The following is a 21,468-nucleotide window of genomic DNA, read 5'->3' as shown; positions in this document are numbered from 1 at the left end:
CTGCAATTTTCTTCGAAGCAGTCGTGGGTAGGATTTAAGTGGCAGATTATACATTTGAAAAGAATTGAGGACCTGCTTCTCTTTCCTGCTGCACTTCTCATGAGCTACTGTACTTGTAACCCATGACCACTGTGTATTCAGGTGTGGTATGCAACACCTCTGCAACTACTTCTGTGTTTGGACTTAAAACTGTATGTGCCTGAGGTACTGTACCTATCTTTTATTCTTTTGGTTGGCAGTCAATTTTGTATTGAACTTAGCAGATAAAAAAATAATGTTATGTTTCTATAAATTGTGAACAAACATTAAAAGGGATAAAAAAAAAAACATCACTTTTTTCAGTCTTTTATTTATTGTGCAGGTGGTTCAACAATTAATAATATGGTAGATACAAATGGTGTCATGTAAACATCAATTGATTACATACAAAAGTAGAACGAGAGAATACACTTGTTTAGGGTGACCAGGGTCTTTTTAAACAAATGTAAATCTGGACATGGAAACAATAGAAAATGGATGTGCCTTGGGAGTGCTGCACAGTACCACATACTGGCATATAGCTTGTGATTACTTGTAAGAAAAACCCTAAACCCCATCCAACCACGCATTTCAGTCATTACTGCATTTGAGTATAGGTAATTCAAGAAATCTGGTCACAAGAAAGGTGCAAATAATATAAAAATGGTGACTTAAAAAAGTTGCAGCTAAATATATTGTATTTTTCTCATTGCTGTCTTAATTTGACAGGTTTATAAATATTATTAATCATAAACACTGTATGGTGGTTTTCACTGTCTGAACCAATGACAAAAGTGAGCAGTTGCTCCACACTTGATGCTGCAACTCTTCAATGTGTATTAATTAGTATTTTAAAAGCCTTATATTTGGACTACACACATTTGTAGCTGAGTACACTCGATAATGGTACAAACAGCAGCACTGACTGGAAGCAGTTTGGGTGTAGAAACCTCTTTCTATGAATCCAATCTGATAAACCACGTCAATGCTGTTCTGAAACGCTAACAGCAGTCACAGGCGATAGGACGAGAGTCACCGATGATAGAAAAGAAATAGATCTATAGATTTACATAACGTCTCTGCTTTAAATGTTCTAAAGTGACTTATTGTGGAGATACCTGACTTTGCTGACAGTGGTAGAAGGCATATAATTAGATGCACCTATTTGTGGGTACAAAACCTTTCACAGGGAAGTATCGGCCATTCAGTGCAGTAAAAAAAAAGAACAGCAAATCACACCAAACAAAACAGCACCAAAACAGCGGACCTAGTTGATATCGATGTGTCAAGGAAAAGGTGCTCTGAAACGGACGATAGATCGGTACACTACTGCAATTGTTACTCCGTGGCCTTGGTTCCGTTGAAGTCGCCCTGCGCGTCCGCCTCCTCCTCTGAGGCATCATCGACCACCCCCCTCCGGCCGCCGCCCCCTCCTCCCATACGCCGAGGTGTGCTGCTGAAGGAGGGCTCATTCCCACGCCTGAAATGCCACAGAGACAAACACGAGACACACAGGACGCAGAGGCACAAATACAAACACAAAAAACATATGGCCACAGTGAGAACAGTGGTTTCAAAACGAGATTTATTTTATAATGTTCATGAGATGACTGACAATGAGAGAAGCTCCTTCTCATCTCAGAAGCACTACTTTTTCTTATGCCGAAACGCTGCTTTCGTGGTTGGATTAACAAAGTTTCTCCCTCCATGGCTCCCCCATATATAGGGGCTTCACGCCTATATACAGGGGCTCCGCCCCTAGCCGCGGAGGGAGAAACTTATTGTTACCCCAACCCTGAAAGCAGGGTTTTCGGCATGAGAAAAAGTTGTGGTTCTAAAATGAGGAGAAGGAGCTTCTCTCATTGAGAGTAATCTCACACCTATCATTCATAAAACCACGGTTATATTCATAACCTTAAGTTTATGAGTCGGTGAAGTTTTGCTTGAAAACCACTCAAGTGATTCACACGACTCATGACAATCTGTGAAATACAGGATGTAGAGGTTGTGCTATTGTTACAGGTTAAGCACGGCGGTTATCCTTCTAACTCATTTGACTCCTGGCCCAGGAAAATGAGTTTGGTTTATGGCAACTAAACCAAGCACAGAGAAAAATATGGTCACCAGTTGGAAATTGCTGTAATCATAATGTAAGCACATTTGTGCAGCTTTTCCTCTCTACCTAACGTTTTTTTTTCCCAAACAAATTCACTGGCAGTGGATGAACCATATTTCCCTCTGTTAGGCTTAGAGAAATGAGAGAATCAAGACAGTGCATGAGGGATTGAAAAGTCATGGCAGGTTGTTAAGCGATGGAGATGGGGTAACTAGACGCAGAGGTACCTGCTGTGTTACTCCTTGGGTTCAGGGTTGCCTCTGTAATAGAGATGGACATGGTTGTTTCGCTTGTGCTCAGAATGCCTGGTTACAGTAAATGAACTGTAAACTACATCAACACATGCTTCAGTTTGCTTACAAACATGAAGAGTGCTACAGTGGATGCTGCTCTTTAACACTCCTAGGTGAGGTGAGCACAGTGATCCCAACAATTTGCTTTGTGTGAAAAGATGTGTCCATGGTAAAATATCCATATTTAACACATGCACATATGTACCTAGATAACACACAATATAGCCAATGCTTTGTAACATTATAGTGAATATCAATATTTATTTTTGCACTATTTTTCTAAAGATGGCATATTAAGTGTTTGTGCCCTTTTGTCTTTCACTGGAATAAAAAACACACTCCACTAGCCTGAGATAATAGATTGATTGATGAGGAGGGAGAGAGAGATGCTTTGAGCCGTTGTTTTACCTGAGTTTGCTCTTGAGCGTGTTGACCTCGCGGCTCATGGCGTCGTTGGCCTCGGTGGCTTCATCCAGCTCCCGCTGCAGCTTCCTGCGGGCGGCCGTGGCGCGTTGGGACTCTTCCTCCGATTCCTCCAGCTGCCGCTTCAGCTGCTTCATGCGAGCGGTGGACTTGTCCGCCTAAGGACAGTGGGAATATACATGTATAGTAATCTCTCAATGTTTCATGTATTTTGTACCATGACGGCATCATGCGGGCCATTAAAATAGTCTTAATTAAAATCATTACTATTGTCTACTTCTGTATCACGTCCGTTTACCATTAAAATACATATAAATATATATATAAAATGTAATAGTGTGTTGTACATACATACTGTATAAGCTCATGCATGTGTATGTTATGTTTGTTGGTGGGTGGGTGAGTTTACTGAACATACCTGGTCCTTGTACTGCTCTGCTTGTTTCCTCTCGTCTTCCACCTGCATCATCACGTCCTTTAGCTTCTTGTCCTTCTGACGCATGCCCTTGGCGCTTGCCTGCTTCTCCCTGAATGAAGACAGGCAAAGAGTCCAATGTGGGATTAGTATTAGGCCACAGCTATGCCGTTTTACGTGCGATCGGGCTGAAACTTTCAGGAAGTGTAAAGAGCACGGGTAACCTGACAGACAGATCTTTTAATTAGGTAATGCCCTAATTACCTAATGATGATGTGATGTCATAAGTGATGTCATCAGCAACGATGTCATCAGCAATTATGTCATCAGTGATGTCATCCTTCCTGGCTCAGGCTATAAGTTCAGTCATCAGTGATGATGTCTTATGTGATGATGTCATCAGTGATGTCATCCATGATTATGTCATCAGTGATGTCATAGTGCTGCATATCGTCGGTGTCGGGCCAGGACCTCGAATGTCACTTTTTTCACTTTCTTACTTTTTGTCATGAATCAATGCCATTGGTCACCCTTCACGTCTCTGTGTGGTTTTTAACAAATGCAACCAATGGAAAAGCATTAAAACGAGCTTGTGAGTAAATCTCGTAACGCCATTCGCCCTCAATCTGTCAGTCAAACCTCGAAATCCCCCCCCTACCTCCGTGTGTACCCCCCCACGCAGGACACTAAACCCGGAAAAGACACACGGCAGACGCGCTGTGTATTTCTCATATCGTTTTGACTCATCCTGGCTTCCTCTGACGTTAATATATCAATCAAATGTTTTCCAGTTATTCCTAGGCTGCAAACTTGTTTTAACATGCAAATCGGAGTGCTTTCTGACGAGAATAAAGTAACGTTAACGTTACGTTATGTCAGACTATTTCTCACCCCATGCGAAAGCCCCAAATCGGCCATGAGAGGCGAGGGGCAATCCTGCTGCTCCTGCGCGCGCGCCCGCGGCCTGGAGCTTGGGGGCTCGTGCATGAGGATGCGGCTGCCTCCCGCTTGACTGGCCATGAGAAAGCGCTTCCAAGTCGGACTGATAATATAAACAACATCATTTGAGCTTATCCAGGTCAGATATTTATAAAGTAATGACACATTCAGCGGGAAACTAACTATAATTAAGACATGTGCCAACTTTGACGACATTTGGTTCAGTAGTTTAAGAGCAAACAGGTTTTTTTTACTTCCTGAAAAGTTTCTGTTTTGGAGATTCGAGGTCCTGGAACGACAGCAGCGATATGTGAGCTGCGTATACGAGCTGCAGGGCGGGCGAGACCGTGCAGCGGCCGAGCCTAGGAGTCGAGCACACGTAGCGCGCGAGATGCCTAATTAATGTATAATATCAAATAGTGGAAATTGGATACAAGCACTATCTATAATAAACTATTATCTTAACTGAGCTATGAATATTTATGTATATCTATGGATTTCTTTGTATTGGTTTCAATAATATAGTCATTACTAGAGTCTATATAGCATCACATCTTGCCATCACAGTCAATTGCCGTGCGGAAGCCCGCCTTATTATAGTAGTGAGATATGACAAATGTCTATTTGAAAAACACTGGATTTGTTCTGAATGTTTCCATGGCCCTGACCTGTTCTCCTGCTCCAGCTGCTCCTCCAGCTGTGCCACCTTGGCCTCCAGGGCGGCGATGGAGGACTTGAACTTGGACTTGACCTGGTTCTCCATCTCTTGCAGCTTGGCCTTCAAGTCCTTGTTCTGGCGCTCCATCTGCTGCCGGGCACTCTCGTTCTTCTGGGAGGTGCTGCGCTCCGTCTGCAGCTCAATGTTCAGCTGGTCCACCTGCAGAGGGGAAGGGGGGGGGGGGGCAAAGGGAGGTGTGAGGGTAGATGTCAATATTCAGTCAGTTATGTTTTGCACTTGTGCTTTGGATGATCTTCGCGTGCCAATGAACTTCTTGAATTGAAGGTAATGTATACGCATTCGTGTTCAATAATTGCTGTTGCTTTAAAGGGGCGGATAAGTCAAACACTGATCAATATTCTCGTTGAGACCTTTGCACTTTGTCAAGTAAAATCAAATTTATTTATATACTGTAACTTAATTGCAGTTACAGTCTCAAAGGGCTTCTCAACGACGCCCATATTTTGCAGAAACAAATGAACCCCCCCCCCCCACACACACACACACACACACACACACACACACACACACACACTCTTGGTAGACTTTGTGAAACCTGACAGCTCTCAAGCAGCTGCTCCAGTCTCATTTACCTGCTGTGTGCTCTTCCTCAGCCTGTCGTTCACAATCTCCATGTTGCTCTGCTCCTCCTCCAGCTCCTCCTCTAGCTGGGAGATCTTAGCCTCCAGGCGACGCTTCTCATCTGCCAAGGCCAACCTGCACACAAGCCACAGTCCCAATCAAACACACTCATCGTTTGTCCTCTGCATTCATTTCACTGTGGAGGCAATGCAGTGACGACTGCACTATGCAGAGTGAACATCTACACCCACTTTCCAGAGGAATTGCTGGCCAGTTCATCAGACAGCTCGTCTCTTTCGGCCTCTGCCTGCTTCCGCCCCCTCTCAGCGGCAGCCAGTTCCTAAGAACAGATTAGATTTGTTATCTCAGGCTTGTACTTTAAAATAGTCTGCCTTTTCTTTCTTTTGACAGTGATCAAACAGTTACCTCCTGTAGCTGCATGAGCTCAGCCTCCAGACTCTTGGCCTTCCTCTCACTCTCCTTTGCAGTAGACAGCACCTCCTCCCTGGCAGCGCGGGCATCTTCCATCTCCCTCTGGTAGTCCTTCATCTGGGCCTGGTGAGAGAGCGAGACAGAGACAGAGAGAGAGAGAGAGAGAGAGAGAGAGAGAGAGAGAGAGAGAGAGAGAGAGAGAGAGAACAGACAGAAGCAGAGAATCACAATCAAATTTATTTTTTACTTATGACAGAAACTTGACCTGATCGATAGTGCAGTATGTCATTCCATGAACATGAAAAATAACAAAATTCAAAAGTAAAGATGTTCATCTAAAACTAACTACAATACAAATAGAGAAAAGGTTAGACTGTACAATATTTAGCTGAATAAAATAGTAAAGGCACATGATCAAATTAGTCATAAGGAATCTACAATTCAGCATGGTGAACTGAATACCAAAGTATTCTTTTGTTTTTTAGTGTTACCTTTGTGCTGCAACTGCCACTATATTCCTACCAGTTCACTACAGTTCAGTCCCTCTCACCTGGAGCTTGCGGAGCTGCTTGATGGCTTCATCTCGTCCCTTATTGGCCGTCTCGATCTGTCCCTCGAGATCTTTCATGTCTGTCTCCAACTTCTTCTTGGATGCTGCCGCTAAGGTCCTCTGCTTACGTTCATCCTCCAACTCGGTCTCCAACTCGCGGACCTGCAGTTAATGTGCACATTCTATTCGATTCTCGATACAGCCGTTGAAACATTCTGCAATTGACGAATCGGATCATATACTTCTGTAAAGAAGACAATATTTTTTTAGCATGTGAAAAAGTGAATTATCTACCTGCTTGACGAGCTGTCTCTTCTTCTCCTCTCCCATCTCGTCGCGGCCCAGCAGGTCCCTCTCGAACTGAGCCTTGAGCGCCTGCATGTTGACCTCCAGGCGCAGCTTGGCATCCTCAGCTGCCTGCAGCTCGTCCTCCAGCTCCTCCAGCTGGGTCTTCATCTCCTCCACCTGCGCATCCAGGCCTCGTTTGGACTTCTCCAGCTCATGGACCTGGGAGTGGGCAAGGTGAAGATGACTGCTGCTCTGAAGGTGGTTAATGACATTTCTGTTGCACTTGACAAGAAGCAACATTGTGCTTCACTTTTTATTGATCTGTCTAAAGCCTTCAACACAGTTGACCATGATATTTTAAAAGTTAGACTTCTTAACCCGCGACTCTCGGTCTATGCTCTGATATTGTATCTGTCCACAAGGGGGTGCCAAGGCTCCACAAGGCTCTGTATTATGTCCACTTTTATTCATTATTTATATAAATAATCTGGGTCAAAATGGGTCAGATGGTAATTTTCATTTTGATGCTGATGACACAGTTATATACTGCTGTGCGTCAACTCTTGTACAGGCCATTGAACACCTCCAAAATGCTTTTATTGTTGTCCAACACACAAATTAATGCTGTTCACTAACTCCAGAAACAGACCAGAAAAAAACAGACAAAATATTCATGTTTCAATGTTTCCCTAACATGCAAATGTTTTTAAATTACCTGGCTTGTTCTTTTTGCTGTAATTTTGTATTATGTGCTCTCTGTCTGTAATTATGTGTTTTTGATGCTGCTGCCTGTCTTGGCCAGGACTCCCTTGAAAAAGAGATTCTTAATCTCAATTGGACTTTCCTGGTTAAATAAAGGTTAAATAAAATCAAATAAAAACTGGATGACGTCCCCCCCCCAAGATTTATTTTTGGCATTTTAATGCTTTATTTGACAGATAGTCAGAGAGAGACAGGAAGGCATGGGAGAGAGAGAGGGGAGGACATGCAGCAAATGACTGCAGACTGGATTCTAACCTGGGTCGCTGTGATAAGGACTGAGCCTTTATGGTACGCGGGACGCCCCGATGGTTACTAGTTTAACCAGGGGTGGAATCACTCAAACCAAACTTGCCATCCTGGACACATTTTAAAGATCAAGATGTGGTTTTCACCTTTTCCTCAGGATGTGCGGTGTTGAGGCTAAGATGAAGAGAGGTCCAGAGCTGAGGTATATTCATGAATTTGGGTGCTATGTTTTAATAAGAAATAAATAAATAAATCAAGGCCATCCATTTAATTAGTTGACATTTTCTCAATGCCACAAACGTTCAAGGCTTTTGAAGGCCTAGAAATCCTGTCTCTATAATACTTTCATTGGAATCACTCACATTCTTTCCCACATCATCCTTGGAGCTGACAAGGTCTTCCATCTCCATCCTCAGTGCCTTGTTGGCTCTCTCCAGCTCCTCCCTGGAATCCTGGGCCTCCTCTAACGCCCTCGCCAGGGACAGAGCCTTGGTCTCTTTCTCTCTGGCCTCGGCCTCGGCGCGGTCTCTTTCTTCTGCGTATTTACTGGAGATACTCTTCTCCTCTGCCAGCATCTGTACGAAAGACAAGATAGAGGACCATGGATCAATGATTTATGTTAGAATTAAGGAGTTCTGTTCCAATGTTTTGGGGTAATAATTATTACCTCAACTTCATCAATTAACATCTCTAAAATCCGAAAACAGGACTAAAATGTTACGTAAAGGATCCAGTATGTAGAAGTGTTAGCACAATTAAGGAACTTAGTTTTAGGCATTATTGATTAAAACCTACCGTAATTTGTTTTAATGTTGGGACAAAAATAATTTTGCAAGCGCAAAGTGTTTTCCCGATGTCCCTGATTCAACTAACCTGGTCAAACTTCTTCTGCTTCTTCTCCAGGTTTGACACATTCTGCCTCTGGTTATCCAGGTCCATCAGTATGTCCTCCAGCTCCTGCTGCAGCCGGTTCTTGGTCTTCTCCAGCTTGTCATAGGCAGAGGCCTTCTCCTCAAACTGGGTGTTGGCTGCCTCCAAATCCCTTTGCAGACGTTTCTTGCCCTCTTCCAGCAGCTCAATGTTGCCTGACATTTCCTCCAGCTTCTTCTTGGAATCCGACAGCTGTGGACAGAGAGAGGGACTTTGTTTACACCCTGACTGTGAAAAACAATGAAAGAAGGGATCTGGCCCTTGAGCTCAAGTAAATCTGCCTCAAATGTGATACAACCTTTCATGTTCGAAGGTCCATGTACGGTACTTGAGACCTCCTACTGCCATCTCTCAAAACCAAAAACAAACAAACAAAAACAAATAGAAATCTCTCTATTTTCTTATTCATTTCCCTCAGCATATTGTATTTAATATTCCACTATCTTCTAGAAGACCCCTGAGCTCAGTGACCCCAGCTGTAACTTCTGACCTGGATGTTGAGGGTGGAGACGTGTCTCTCCACGTTCCTCTTGGCCTCCATCTCCTCCTCCAGCTGCTCCTGCAGGCTGTTCTTGTCATCCTCCGCCTGCCGCAGCTTGGCGGAGAACTGCAGCTTCTGACGTGCCTCCTCAGCCAGCAGCTCCTATAGCAGCACGCCAAGGTCAAAGTTCAATATTTTAATTCCATCCTGCTGTCAGAGGGCACTATAGCACGTCACAATAAAGAGTCACAGGAAACGTTACATTTGGATTAACTGGGATTATGATGTGCGTTTCTTTCTGTTACCTGTGTGTCTTGGACTTGGGCGGTGAGACTAGAGATGTCTTTGCTCAGTTTGTTGTTCTTGCCCTCTGCTTCATTCAGCAGGTTAGTCACACTCTCCAGTTCAATCTGCAAGATGAGGGTTGGGGGAAAATGCATGGGCATTCATTTTTGTAGTAAAAAAAAAAAAGCATAATCTTTGCTGGCATGGACTGATATAACTGCTGATAGTCATTTACTGTGATCTTGCAGCAGCGCTCTCCCAGCTCCGCCTTCTGCTTCTCGCTGTCATTGAAGCGTGTCGTCACGTCGGTCAGCTGACCTTCCAGCTTCTTCTTCTTGTGCTCCACGTCTTGCTTGCCCTGGGTCAGCGAGCGCACCTCCACTGTCAGCTCTGACGTCTCCTTCTCCAGGGCTTGTTTAGCCTTCTCCAGGTTTGACTTCACCTGAGGGGAAGAGAGAAAGTAGCCATCAATATCCTAAGACATTTTACATGGACATTATCCCACAGACACTATCCCCCCCCCCCCCCCACTCCCCAATTATAAGTCACTTTAAAGGACTTTTACTTTGCGCTGCATACTACCACTAAGTCAAATTCCTCCTTTCTAATATGATTACTCACCATGGCTATGCAAATGAATCTTGATCTTGAAGGACAAAATACTGTGCAATACAAAGTTAAGCCCAGGGTTAACTTTAAAGCTAAAGATTTAAAGCCTAACAATTTGTTTGAAATGTGTCTTTCAGATGCAAGAAACAATATGAAAATAATAACAAATATGAAATGATGGATGCCTACTCGTTTGGACTGCTCCAGCTGCTCAGTGAGCTCCTCCACAGCCTGGGTTTGTTTCTGTCTCATCTCCTGGACCTGGGCCTCATGGATCCGGTTTTCATCGTCCATGGCTCTCTTCAGCAGCGTCACTTCCTGCTCTCGTTTGGCTCTGCAGGAAGAAAGGATGGCTTATGCAGGTTTTTACTGGACAAATATAAAAAGGGCTCTTATTTTTTAACCTAACACCTCTGCAGTAATATGGACATACTGAGGACACAGGATTTTTTTTTTTTTTTTTTTTTTTTTTTTACTATGTGTTAACTTGTAACCTTGAGCAATGCACTTCTTACTATTCGTTACTCATAAAGTTGGCCATGTAGGAATTTTAGATTATTCTACTATTCATTGTAAGTTACTCTGGAAGTGAGCATGCAATGCCGCGGTTTGGTTTATGTCCTTAGTTTGTATGTATAAGTTATTGACAGGTAGAAAATTATGAAATTAGATTTATGTTATGGATTGATAACTTTAAGAAAATGCTTTAATTTTGAAAAGCTTTACCTTTACCCTATAGTTGTAGGGAACTGTGGGGAAATAAAATGGCGTCGCAGGAAGCCAGCACAGCTTTCCAGCCACTGTTATAGTTCTATGCTCTTAACTTGGTAAGCTTAAAATAGACTCAATTCCTTTTGAATCAACTCCTTCATACTGCCACCTAAGTCTGCCTAAGTCTTTATTCATACATGGAAATAATCTTGTTGTTCCCTGCTGTGGCGTCTATCATGGCTACTAAGTAAACTCTATGGAACAAAGCCTTTCAGTCTTGTTTGGCCCACCTCAGCTCCTGCTGGGTGGCAGTGCTGTCCAGTGTGTCCTCCAGCTCAGACTTGAGGGCCTCCAGCTCCTCCCCGAGGTCCCGTTTGGTCTTCTCTGCCTTGTTCCTGGCTGCCCGCTCAGAGTCCAGGTCCTCCTGCAGGTCCGAGATGTGTCCCTCCAGCTCTCTGATCTTCTTCAAAGCGTTGTTCTTCTGGGCTGTCTCGTCTTCTAGCCTGAGGAGGAGAAGAATGGATCGAGAATGACAGTAAGTATGACAGTTGATTGTAGAGAGTTGAGAGTTGATGTTTACGTGTCGGTATACAGGTATACACCTCAGATACTAAAAAATGACCTAGAGCTGATTGGGTTTGTGGATTCAGAAGTAGGAAAGATGAAATCAGTAAATCGGGACGATTTGAGTAAGTAGACAGGAGATAAAACTATAAACAACAAATTAGACTTTACCTGGCCAAAGCATTCTGTAGCTCCTCCTCCTTTTTGGCGAGCTGGGCTTTGAGGTCAGCGATCTGGGCCTGCAGATCAGCTATCTGCTCCTGGAGGTCGTTAGACTCTGCCTCCAACTTACGCTTAGCCTTGTCCAGCTCCTGGCGACCCTTCTCCTCCTTCTTCAAGCGGACTAGAAGAGACAGCAGACAGATACAGACAGATGGCCTAAATATAATGCGAGAAGAATATCAGAGCCAGAAGCAATCAAGAATAACTGATAAAGTGAGGAATGTTTCAAGACAACGTCTGTTTTATAACAAAGCTCCAGATTTTTGTAGACAAAATATACGCCTGATTGTGATATTATTAACAAATGTGCTTAGTTTAACCAGGAGGGTTTTAAGCTTGTTAAATGCATGAACATTCATAAGAGATGATTACCCTCCAGTTCGGTGATCATGGACTCATGTTTGTTCTTGAGCTTGGTCAGGTTCTTAGACTTCTCCTCTTCCTCAGCCAGGTTAGTACTGAAGTCTGCAATCCTCTCCTCCATCAGCTTCCTCTCCTACAAAGTTACCATTGTTGTAGGTCATCCATTGATGATCATATACACCAGCTTTAGTCAGTGGCCAATCATAATAAAGTCCCTCTGATATATGCTGTACAGTATGCCCACGCTTACAGTACCTTCAGCAGCTTGTTGTTCTGGTCCTCCATCACCAGGACGTCGTCCTCCAGCTTTTTGATCTTGCCGTCACAGGCAACCCTCTCCAGCTGCAGCTTTTGACGGGCATCTTCCTCCTCTTCCAAATGTTCCTCCAAATCCTACAGGAAGAAGAGGATAACGCTGTTTCCTACTGCTATTTCATCAGATCATACATAACAGAGAATGAGCAGAAATAAACATTTTATATTCAACCTTGCAATTGCAGTTCCTCTCAAACTGAGTTTTATGTGTATTTTGGACATCTACAACCAACAAGAAACAGATAGCTAGACCTGCATCTGCTGCTGCATCTTCTTCTTGTCCACCAGCAGTGCCTGAGCACGGTCTTCCTCTTCCTCCAGCCTCGCCTCCATCTCATGCAGGATCTCCTCCAACTCCTGCTTCTTAGCCCCCAGACGAACCCTCATCTCCTCTGCCTCGGCGTACAGCTCTGTCTCTGCCTGAAGCTGCTCCTGCAGGGCATTTTTTTCTTCCAGAACCTGCAGCAGACAGACAGGTAAAGATGTAGCTTAGCTTCAGTAGATCAAGTCCTACTGCATTTGGGAATATGAAATGAGCACCCCAAAATAGCCCCAGATGACATCGGGGGAAAGAAAAAAACAAAGAAATTTGAAGAGCAGACTTGATCCTTTACCGTTGTGTGTTTCAATGTGATCTCCTTCAGTTCAGATTGAAACTTTACGGCAACATCTTTGGCTTGCTTCAACTCATCGTCCTTCAGACTCATTTCTTCCTCCTGACGGGTCACTTGCAGCAGAGGCTTGACCTGCAGTTCAGGAGGATGGACAATATACAATTTTTACAATGGAGGAAAGGCAACGTGAGGCTAAGTTCATATCTGTCAATGCGATATGGTCATTTGGCTTAATTATATATAATAATTTCTAAGACTACATAAAAAAATCTGAAGACAGCCTAAAATACGAAATTCTATTGTGTTTTCACTTGAAGTGCATTATCTGACCTTGGTGAAGAGCCTCCACCACTGCCAGTTCCTGAGTTTGAGGTAGGCAGCGCAGTTCCTCTGGATCACCTTCATGGCTGTCAGCTGCTGTTGCCTCTTAGCAAACACCCTTTAAAAACACAACAGTAAAACCACCATCCCCACCCTGTCATGTATGATGTGAATAGAATGCACACATTTCTAATCCAATAGAGAAAGAGTACCGTACGAAAGAGTTGTGAAAGTCTTAGAAAGTATAGTGATCAATCAAAAGGGACCAATGTACTGTCTCAAAGAATATATATTTTGACGTGCTGAGCACTGCTCAGAGAGAGAATGGAGAGAGGGAGAGACTATTTGTGCACAATTGGCATGCGGCCTGTCTGTGCGGGCTGCAGAGCAGCATTGCAGCGTCTGTGTCGGTCAGCCCGGCGCCCACAACACACACACGCACACACACACACACACAAACACACACACAAACACACACATGCACACACACACACACACACACACACACACACAAACACACACACGCACGGGAGGCAATTCATGGGGATGGCCCGCTGTCGCTGATAGATGTGCGGCAGGGTGTAGCGAGAGAGAGCGAGAGAGAGCGATAAAGAAAGAAAGAAAGAAAGAAAGAAAGAAAGAAAGAAAGAAAGAAAGAAAGAAAGAAAGAAAGAAAGGGAAATACGTGCTGTGTGTGTAATATCACGACCCCCCTTCCCCCCGGATGGTCTGCAGCAAGACTGTCAGTATTAAACCGGTCCGCGGTGCAAAAAAGGTTGGGGACCCCTGTATTAGAGGGCAGAGTAGGCATGAGGAGGCTGTGTATTCATACCTTCTGGCCAGGAAGCCTCTGGACTGGGACTGGAAGGCGATGATGACCACAGTGATCTTCAGATCTCGCTCCTCCTCCAGCTGGGCTAGCACTCCGGTGCGGAAGAAGATCTTACTCTGTCCAATCCTGTACAGGTTGGTGTCCAGGTCCAGATGCTTGATCTACACAGACAATGTATCAATAAGAAACAGGAGGTGTTGATGTAGGGTACGATTGCCTGCATGTGTATTTGTTTTTTGTGTGTGGAACACATCAGTTTACCATGAGGCAGCAGGCTTGTTTGCCATCCATGAAACCTTTGGGAATAGCATTAGCAGCCAGGATCTCATAACTGTGAAGGAAGAAGAGGAGACAGAGATTTTATTTTTTATTTTTTCGGATTTAGCCTGGTTTTCTCCCCAAATGTAATTGGCCAATTTCTCCTGCTGCCCAGGTCATTGCTCCACCCCCTTTGTCGATATGGGGAGAGACTAGCAGACTAGCACATGCTTCCTCCGATACATGTGAAGTTGCCAGTCGCTTCTTTTCACCTGATAGCGAGGGGTTTCACCAGCAGCACATAGTGCATGGGAGGATCACGCTACAGCACCCCCCACCCCGAAAAGGAGCCCCGACCAACCAGAGGAGGCGCTAGTGCAGCGACTAGGATCTGTCCGGCTTCCCACCCGCAGACACGGCCAATTTTGCCTGTATGGACGCCCGACCAAGCCGGAGTATCTTTTTGCACATCATGCACCACTTGCATTTTACAGGCTAATCCATCCCATCAGATCCCACTCACCGCTGTCGGAACTCCTGGAAGACAATTCGGTTGGGGAATCCCTGTCGGCAGATACGGATCCCCTCCAGCACACCGTTACACCTCAGCTGCTCCAGGACCAGATTGGCGTCCAGCTTCCCTGCCTGAGGGGAACAGGATCAGTGGGGGGGAAGTATGTTATGCCTTCAGGAATACATCGTAAGACAGTAGCAAATTTTGACACTGCCATGAGGCAACAGGTCAAAGTGCTGGAAGAGTTGTCAATACTGACTGAGAACATGGTATTTCCTCCAGAAACCATCATCATCATCACCGTCATTAAATGAATATACATAAAAATAACCTTTGATAGCCATCCAAAATAATTTTATCGAGTTATTTTATGAATATCAATGTGTCAAACAGACTGCAACTTGAAAGCAATGTTGCCACAAGCGATAATGAAGTGCGAATTGGATTCGACTAAATTGGATCAAGTGGAATCCAGTGTGACGGACAGCTTCTTTACCCTCTTCTCGTGGTTGGGGATGATGCATCTGACAAAGTTGGGCTGGGTGTTGTGCAGAGTGGTCATGAGTTTGGCCAGAGACTCCTTGTACAGCTGTCCCACGGTCCGGAACATTCCCTTCTTGGTCTTGGAGGCACTAGGCATGGAGCTGTCGGACATCTTGGCGATGGTCTCAAGGCCCACCACTCTATCCCCTGGGACACATAACAGAGCATTTACATGAATGGACAAAACAATGTCTTCAGTCATAACAGATCGTTGTGTTGAGTCGAGATGAAAGGTGTGAGTACAACCTATGTGTTTTGCTCAAATTATAACTTTATTATAACAAAATGAGATATCCACAAATATGTAAATTGAACACCTATTTTGCCAAAATTATTACAGTCATGTGTTATGGCAATATATTTCACTATTATTCAATAGGAAATAAAAACTTTAAGTGAGTATCATTGTGCTGAAAACTCTTGGAGTTGTTACATATTACAAGTTTGATACATTTTCCACAACAAAATTATATTCAACTGTTTTTCATCTATTTAACTAAATATTAAGGGTTATTTCACGTACACGTGCAACATTTATTGGTGAGATTGGCAAATGCAAAAGCAGGTGAGCCTATATCTCACCGTCTTTCCACAGGTCTTGCATGAACAGGTTGGAGGAGTTGCTGAGCAGCGATGTGACGTTGTCGTTCAGAGGGTCCATGTTCTTTGTCAGCCAAGCGGTGGCATTGTAGTCCACCTACAGCCAAAACCGCACAGATTAGATTAGAGCATTACTAAAAAAACAACAGCATTACACATTTCTAAAAAGATTCTTCCGGACATTTCAGAGATCCAAGTCATTTTGTTTCTAATCATGCCATTCAAACCAGCCAGTTTGAAAATGCAACAAGGAGATGATACTGAATTAGGCTATTGGGTGATAAGTGCCTCCTATTAACGTTGACGTATATGAATTACTTGTTCACGCATATCAATGAATTAAACGAGCAAACTCACGAACAGCGTTTAGTAGGCTACTCTCACTTTGATCAGCGAGGACAGCCTGACGCGGCGGTGGGAGAGGTGCTCTCCTCTCTCCACTGTCGTGGAGCGTGCATGTTGTCTGATAGGAGCGTGCATGTTGTCTGATAGGAGCATGCATGTTGTCTGATAGGAGCGTGCATGTTGTCTGATAGGAGCGCGCATGTTGTCTGATAGGAGCGTGCATATTGTCTGATAGGAGCATGCATGTTGTCTGATAGGAGCGTGCATGTTGTCTGATAGGAGCGTGCATGTTGTCTGATAGGAGCGTGCATGTTGTCTGATAGGAGCGTGCATGTTGTCTGATAGGAGCGTGCATGTTGTCTGATAGGAGCGTGCATGTTGTCTGATAGGAGTGTGCATGTTGTCTGATAGGAGCGTGCATGTTGTCTGATAGGAGCGTGCATGTTGTCTGATAGGAGCGTGCATGTTGTCTGATAGGAGCGTGCATGTTGTCTGATAGGAGCGTGCATGTTGTCTGATAGGAGCGTGCATGTTGTCTGATAGGAGTGTGCATGTTGTCTGATAGGAGCGTGCATGTTGTCTGATAGGAGTGTGCATGTTGTCTGATAGGAGCGTGCATGTTGGCTGATAGGAGCGTGCATGTTATCTGATAGGAGCATGCATGTTGTCTGATAGGAGCATGCATGTTGTCTGATAGGAGCATGCATGTTGTCTGATAGGAGCGTGCATGTTGTCTGATAAGAGTGTGCATGTTGTCTGATAGGAGTGTGCATGTTGTCTGATAGGAGCATGCATGTTGTCTGATAGGAGCGTGCATGTTGTCTGATAGGAGCGTGCATGTTGTCTGATAGGAGCGTGCATGTTGTCTGATAGGAGCGTGCATGTTGTCTGATAGGAGCGTGCATGTTGTCTGATAGGAGCGTGCATGTTGTCTGATAGGAGCGTGCATGTTGTCTGATAGGAGCGTGCATGTTGTCTGATAGGAGCGTGCATGTTGTCTGATAGGAGCGTGCATGTTGTCTGATAGGAGCGTGCATGTTGTCTGATAGGAGTGTGCATGTTGTCTGATAGGAGCGTGCATGTTGGCTGATAGGAGCGTGCATGTTATCTGATAGGAGCATGCATGTTGTCTGATAGGAGCATGCATGTTGTCTGATAGGAGCATGCATGTTGTCTGATAGGAGCGTGCATGTTGTCTGATAAGAGTGTGCATGTTGTCTGATAGGAGTGTGCATGTTGTCTGATAGGAGCATGCATGTTGTCTGATAGGAGTGTGCATGTTGTCTGATAGGAGCATGCATGTTGTCTAATAGGAGCGTGCATGTTGTCTGATAGGAGTGTGCATGTTGTCTGATAGGAGCATGCATGTTGTCTGATAGGAGCGTGCATGTTGTCTGATAGGAGCGTGCATGTTGTCTGATAGGAGCGTGCATGTTGTCTGATAGGAGCATGCATGTTGATAGGAGCGTGCATGTTGTCTGTGTCCCAAGCTTGCCCAGAATGACGTGCGCCTGTTGAATACGGAAAAAATAGGCTATAGGCTCCCACTGCAAAGTTGATCTCTTATTGAGAACATTGGAATAAAGGTCGACTATAGAGCTATAAAGATTAGACTACTACAGGAATAAATGCATTTGAAACATTTATTTAGATCCAGAGCAGAGAATTGTTAACCTGACGCTGCCAGATGGACGGTATAGCTCCACATAGGTTTCACTAAACCAGTCGATCTGGGTTTGAAGTCACCAGACCCGCTGACGGAGGCGGGCACTTTGTCCAAGCTACTTGGCAGGTGATTGGATGACCCATCTGTCTATCACCGCTGGTGGGTGTTAACTTCAACCAATCAGATCGCGGAAGGTGCCTGTGGATGATCTCCGTGGTATTCATTGATTGAGTCCTCGCGGTCGTAAAGTCACCTTCGAAGCATTTAGTTAGATTATAACGAACTAGTTGTGTGGCTTAGCCTTCCCAAATGTTGAGGGTCGTTTTTTAGAATTTAATACATAGAATTGGGAACATTACATTCAATTTCATTCAGACTGCCTGTCACTTCCGCGATGTTGACGAGTGAAAAGAACTACAAAGACCATGTACCCACTACTTGCCCAGACGAGCCTGCCCGCCTACGGCCGCCGCTGATTCGTCGGCCCGGCAATGGCCGGCATGGCTCGACCAATCATCTTAAACTGCCTGTGCGGGTCCAGACCGTCACGGAGAACCAAATGAAATGTGAGTTCACGTGACGGGCGGTTTACCAGGCTAGAGAATTGTAGCCTATATTCTGTTCCTTTCTACCCACCGCATCCCCCTCGATCCCCCCCCACTCTACTCAGGCAAAACACTGGTCATTTCCTTATGTTTAGAAACAAGGAGCCCCTATGTCTAGAAGGGTAAGACCGGTAAATACCCTATATAGCCTGATTTACCGGGCATGTTCCAGACTTCATGTGTGGAAATGGCTATACTCACCTTCCCAGCATAGTGAAGCACAGAAAACTCAGTCTTGTCTTTGAGCTGTTTAGGCTTGGCAAATTTGACATGGTTGACATGGTTGTTCATGAGTTTGTCCACAAAGGACACATCTGTGGCTTTGGGGAACCAACACTCCTCATCCAGCAGGGCCAGGATGCCTGGAGGGTCTTTCTGCAGAAAATATGGAGTTAAGTGAGACTGTGTTACTGAGTGCATGTTACCAAGTGAGACTGTGTTACTGAGTGCATGACAGTGTTATTACCAAGTGAGACTGTGTTACTGAGTGCATGACAGTGTTATTACCAAGTGAGACTGTGTTACTGAGTGCATGACAGTGTTATTACCAAGTGAGACTGTGTTACTGAGTGCATGACAGTGTTATTACCAAGTGAGACTGTGTTACTGAGTGAGACTGTGTTACTGAGTGAGACGGTGTTATTACCAAGTGAGACTGTGTTACTGAGTGCATGTTACCAAGTGAGACTGTGTTACTGAGTGCATGTTACCAAGTGAGACTGTGTTACTGAGTGCATGTTACCAAGTGAGACTGTGTTACTGAGTGCATGTTACCAAGTGAGACTGTGTTACTGAGTGCATGACAGTGTTATTACCAAGTGAGACTGTGTTACTGAGTGCATGTTACCAAGTGAGACTGTGTTACTGAGTGCATGACAGTGCTGATCTCAGTATTTACCTCATAACACAGCACACATTGTATTATATTACACTAATCTGTGCTGGGGCAAAGAGAGACTATGTGGGCTAAGCAGTAGGCTAGCTCGTAGCTCCGTTTGTGAAGCCAATGCGGAAGTAACCTAAACCTGCATTTCGAATGGCCTGCAGGGGGACTCTACTGGCTGCAAAAGAAGTCCAATTACATGGAAGTGAATGGGGAAATAACCATATTTCTAACTTGATTTATGGCCCCAGTAAACACTTTCCTAATGAGTTTATGGTCTCAATCACCAGTTTCAAGTCATCTTCAATACAGCATCATGTCAATGTGATGAAGGCCTGTGTACTGCAATGCATTGGTGTGTTTTTCATCTTTGCTACGCAATAGCAATACAATAAAGGCGTTTTAATTTTTCCATCACAAGTGCCTTGGTCGCCATCTTTTTCCATCAACTGTATCACCCCTGTGCCAAAGAGCACCTTGCTGGTTTTGACCCATCATTCATCCTTCAAAAGATGCACTCCGGACAACTGTTGCTAAAAATCTATCCTGAAAGAATGGAAGTCCCCCTCTCCGCCTTCTTTCCAACTGTGGTTGACGAACATGATCTTGGTCATAAGGATGGAGAGGCTCAGATCCCTGAGAACCAACTCACTTAATACGTTTCTAACTATTTGGGACTCGCACTGCAGCTCTTCTCGTCCCAGTTTACTTCTGGCTCCAAATAACTAAGATGGTGATGGTGAAAATGACAAACTCAATGCTTCAAAACGGGAGTCCAAAAAGCAATGGGTCACGTCACAGTAGCTACGTCCACATATTTATAAGGTCTATGGGGCTACAGGAAGCGAATACAGCTACATTTGAATGAGCTGTGGTGTTTTCCCTGTGTCTCATTCCCACTCACCACCCTCTCGATGAGCTCGATGCAGGGCTGCAGGTCCAGACCGAAGTCAATGAAGTTCCACTCGATGCCCTCCCTCTGGTACTCCTCCTGCTCCAGGATAAACATGGTGTGGTTGAAGAGCTGCTGCAGCCTCTCATTGGTGTAGTTGATGCACAGCTGCTCAAAGGAGTTGTCCTGGGATAGTGGGAGGCAAGAGGAACAACCAAAATTCAGAATTGAAGACAAAATGATGATGCGTACGATACATATTCACCTCATGTGGAAGAAAATCTCACAACAAAATATCGATTTGCAATCAGTCTGTATTATTTCACGCTACACAAAGCATTACATTGTTTACCTCCAGAAAGTCAGACATGACAGCTTAGTGGTTTCTGATTCATCTGTGAACAACACTCCTCACCTCAAAGATCTCAAAGCCGGCAATGTCTAGGATTCCCAGGAAGGAGGCTCCCTGGCGTTTGGTCTTGTCGAGGGCCTTGTTGACCCGGCCCAGGAGCCAGCGGAAGAGACGCTCAAACATGGCCTTGGCCAAGGCTTCAGTAGCAAAGTCAGCCTAACACACACACACACACACACACACACACACACACACACACACACACACACACACACACACACTTGATGTGAGCTTAAAGTAATGAGGGTGATCTAAATACAGCTGGATTAAAGGTAGGAAAAGCGTTCATTAGATACAATATATATTTTCATATTCATATGGTTTGGCACAGTGCCCCAACTTAATGGGACCCTACATCGAAAGATTATTCTCACTTATTTTGTACATAAATCTCACACATATCTAAAAAAAAAATGAGCTTGACACTATTGACAGTGATGTTATTTGTGCATGAATGACATCACATCGCATATAAACCCTGCAGCACACTACGTCCTGCACGCCCCGCCCCACCCACTCCTCTCTCTACACTGGAGGATTTCCTTGTGTGTGAAGGGGTAACTCCGGGAAATGTCCAGACCTGATTCAACGGACATAGTCCAGAGTTTGATTGATTGATTGAATACTTTATTGGAACAATGGCACGAGAAATACATCGTAAGACCAGATTCATTGAAACAAAAGGAATAAAACACAACAAAGCCCGAGGGCTTATTTCCAT

The 21,468-nt window shown here is 44.5% G+C and overlaps 1 protein-coding gene across 1 annotated transcript; it reads right to left on the bottom strand.

Annotated features, from left to right (window-relative positions):
* Positions 1–363: 363 nt before the first annotated feature.
* On the bottom strand, positions 364–20,870 carry LOC310800876 (myosin-11-like; the record flags this gene model as incomplete). The annotated part of the gene is made up of 30 exons (XM_083664764.1): positions 364–1,498; positions 2,836–3,008; positions 3,269–3,377; positions 4,873–5,081; positions 5,516–5,639; positions 5,756–5,844; positions 5,931–6,059; positions 6,487–6,648; positions 6,781–6,993; positions 8,145–8,357; positions 8,656–8,904; positions 9,203–9,355; positions 9,499–9,603; positions 9,714–9,920; positions 10,277–10,421; positions 11,089–11,301; positions 11,534–11,705; positions 11,957–12,080; positions 12,203–12,340; positions 12,515–12,721; positions 12,877–13,008; positions 13,207–13,315; positions 14,030–14,190; positions 14,291–14,360; positions 14,811–14,932; positions 15,298–15,491; positions 15,927–16,041; positions 18,762–18,935; positions 20,348–20,521; positions 20,751–20,870. 30 exons carry the CDS (start codon positions 20,868–20,870, stop codon positions 1,357–1,359), a joined length of 4,647 nt encoding a protein of 1,548 aa, XP_083520890.1. The 3' UTR covers positions 364–1,356.
* Positions 20,871–21,468: the final 598 nt, after the last annotated feature.

Source organism: Poromitra crassiceps, assembly GCF_964638095.1.
Source record: "Poromitra crassiceps genome assembly, contig: HAP1_SCAFFOLD_130, whole genome shotgun sequence".
NCBI classification, from domain to species: domain Eukaryota; kingdom Metazoa; phylum Chordata; class Actinopteri; order Beryciformes; family Melamphaidae; genus Poromitra; species Poromitra crassiceps.
The sequence above is the reverse complement of the archived record's forward strand: the minus strand, read 5'-3'. Positions and strand labels throughout refer to the sequence as shown.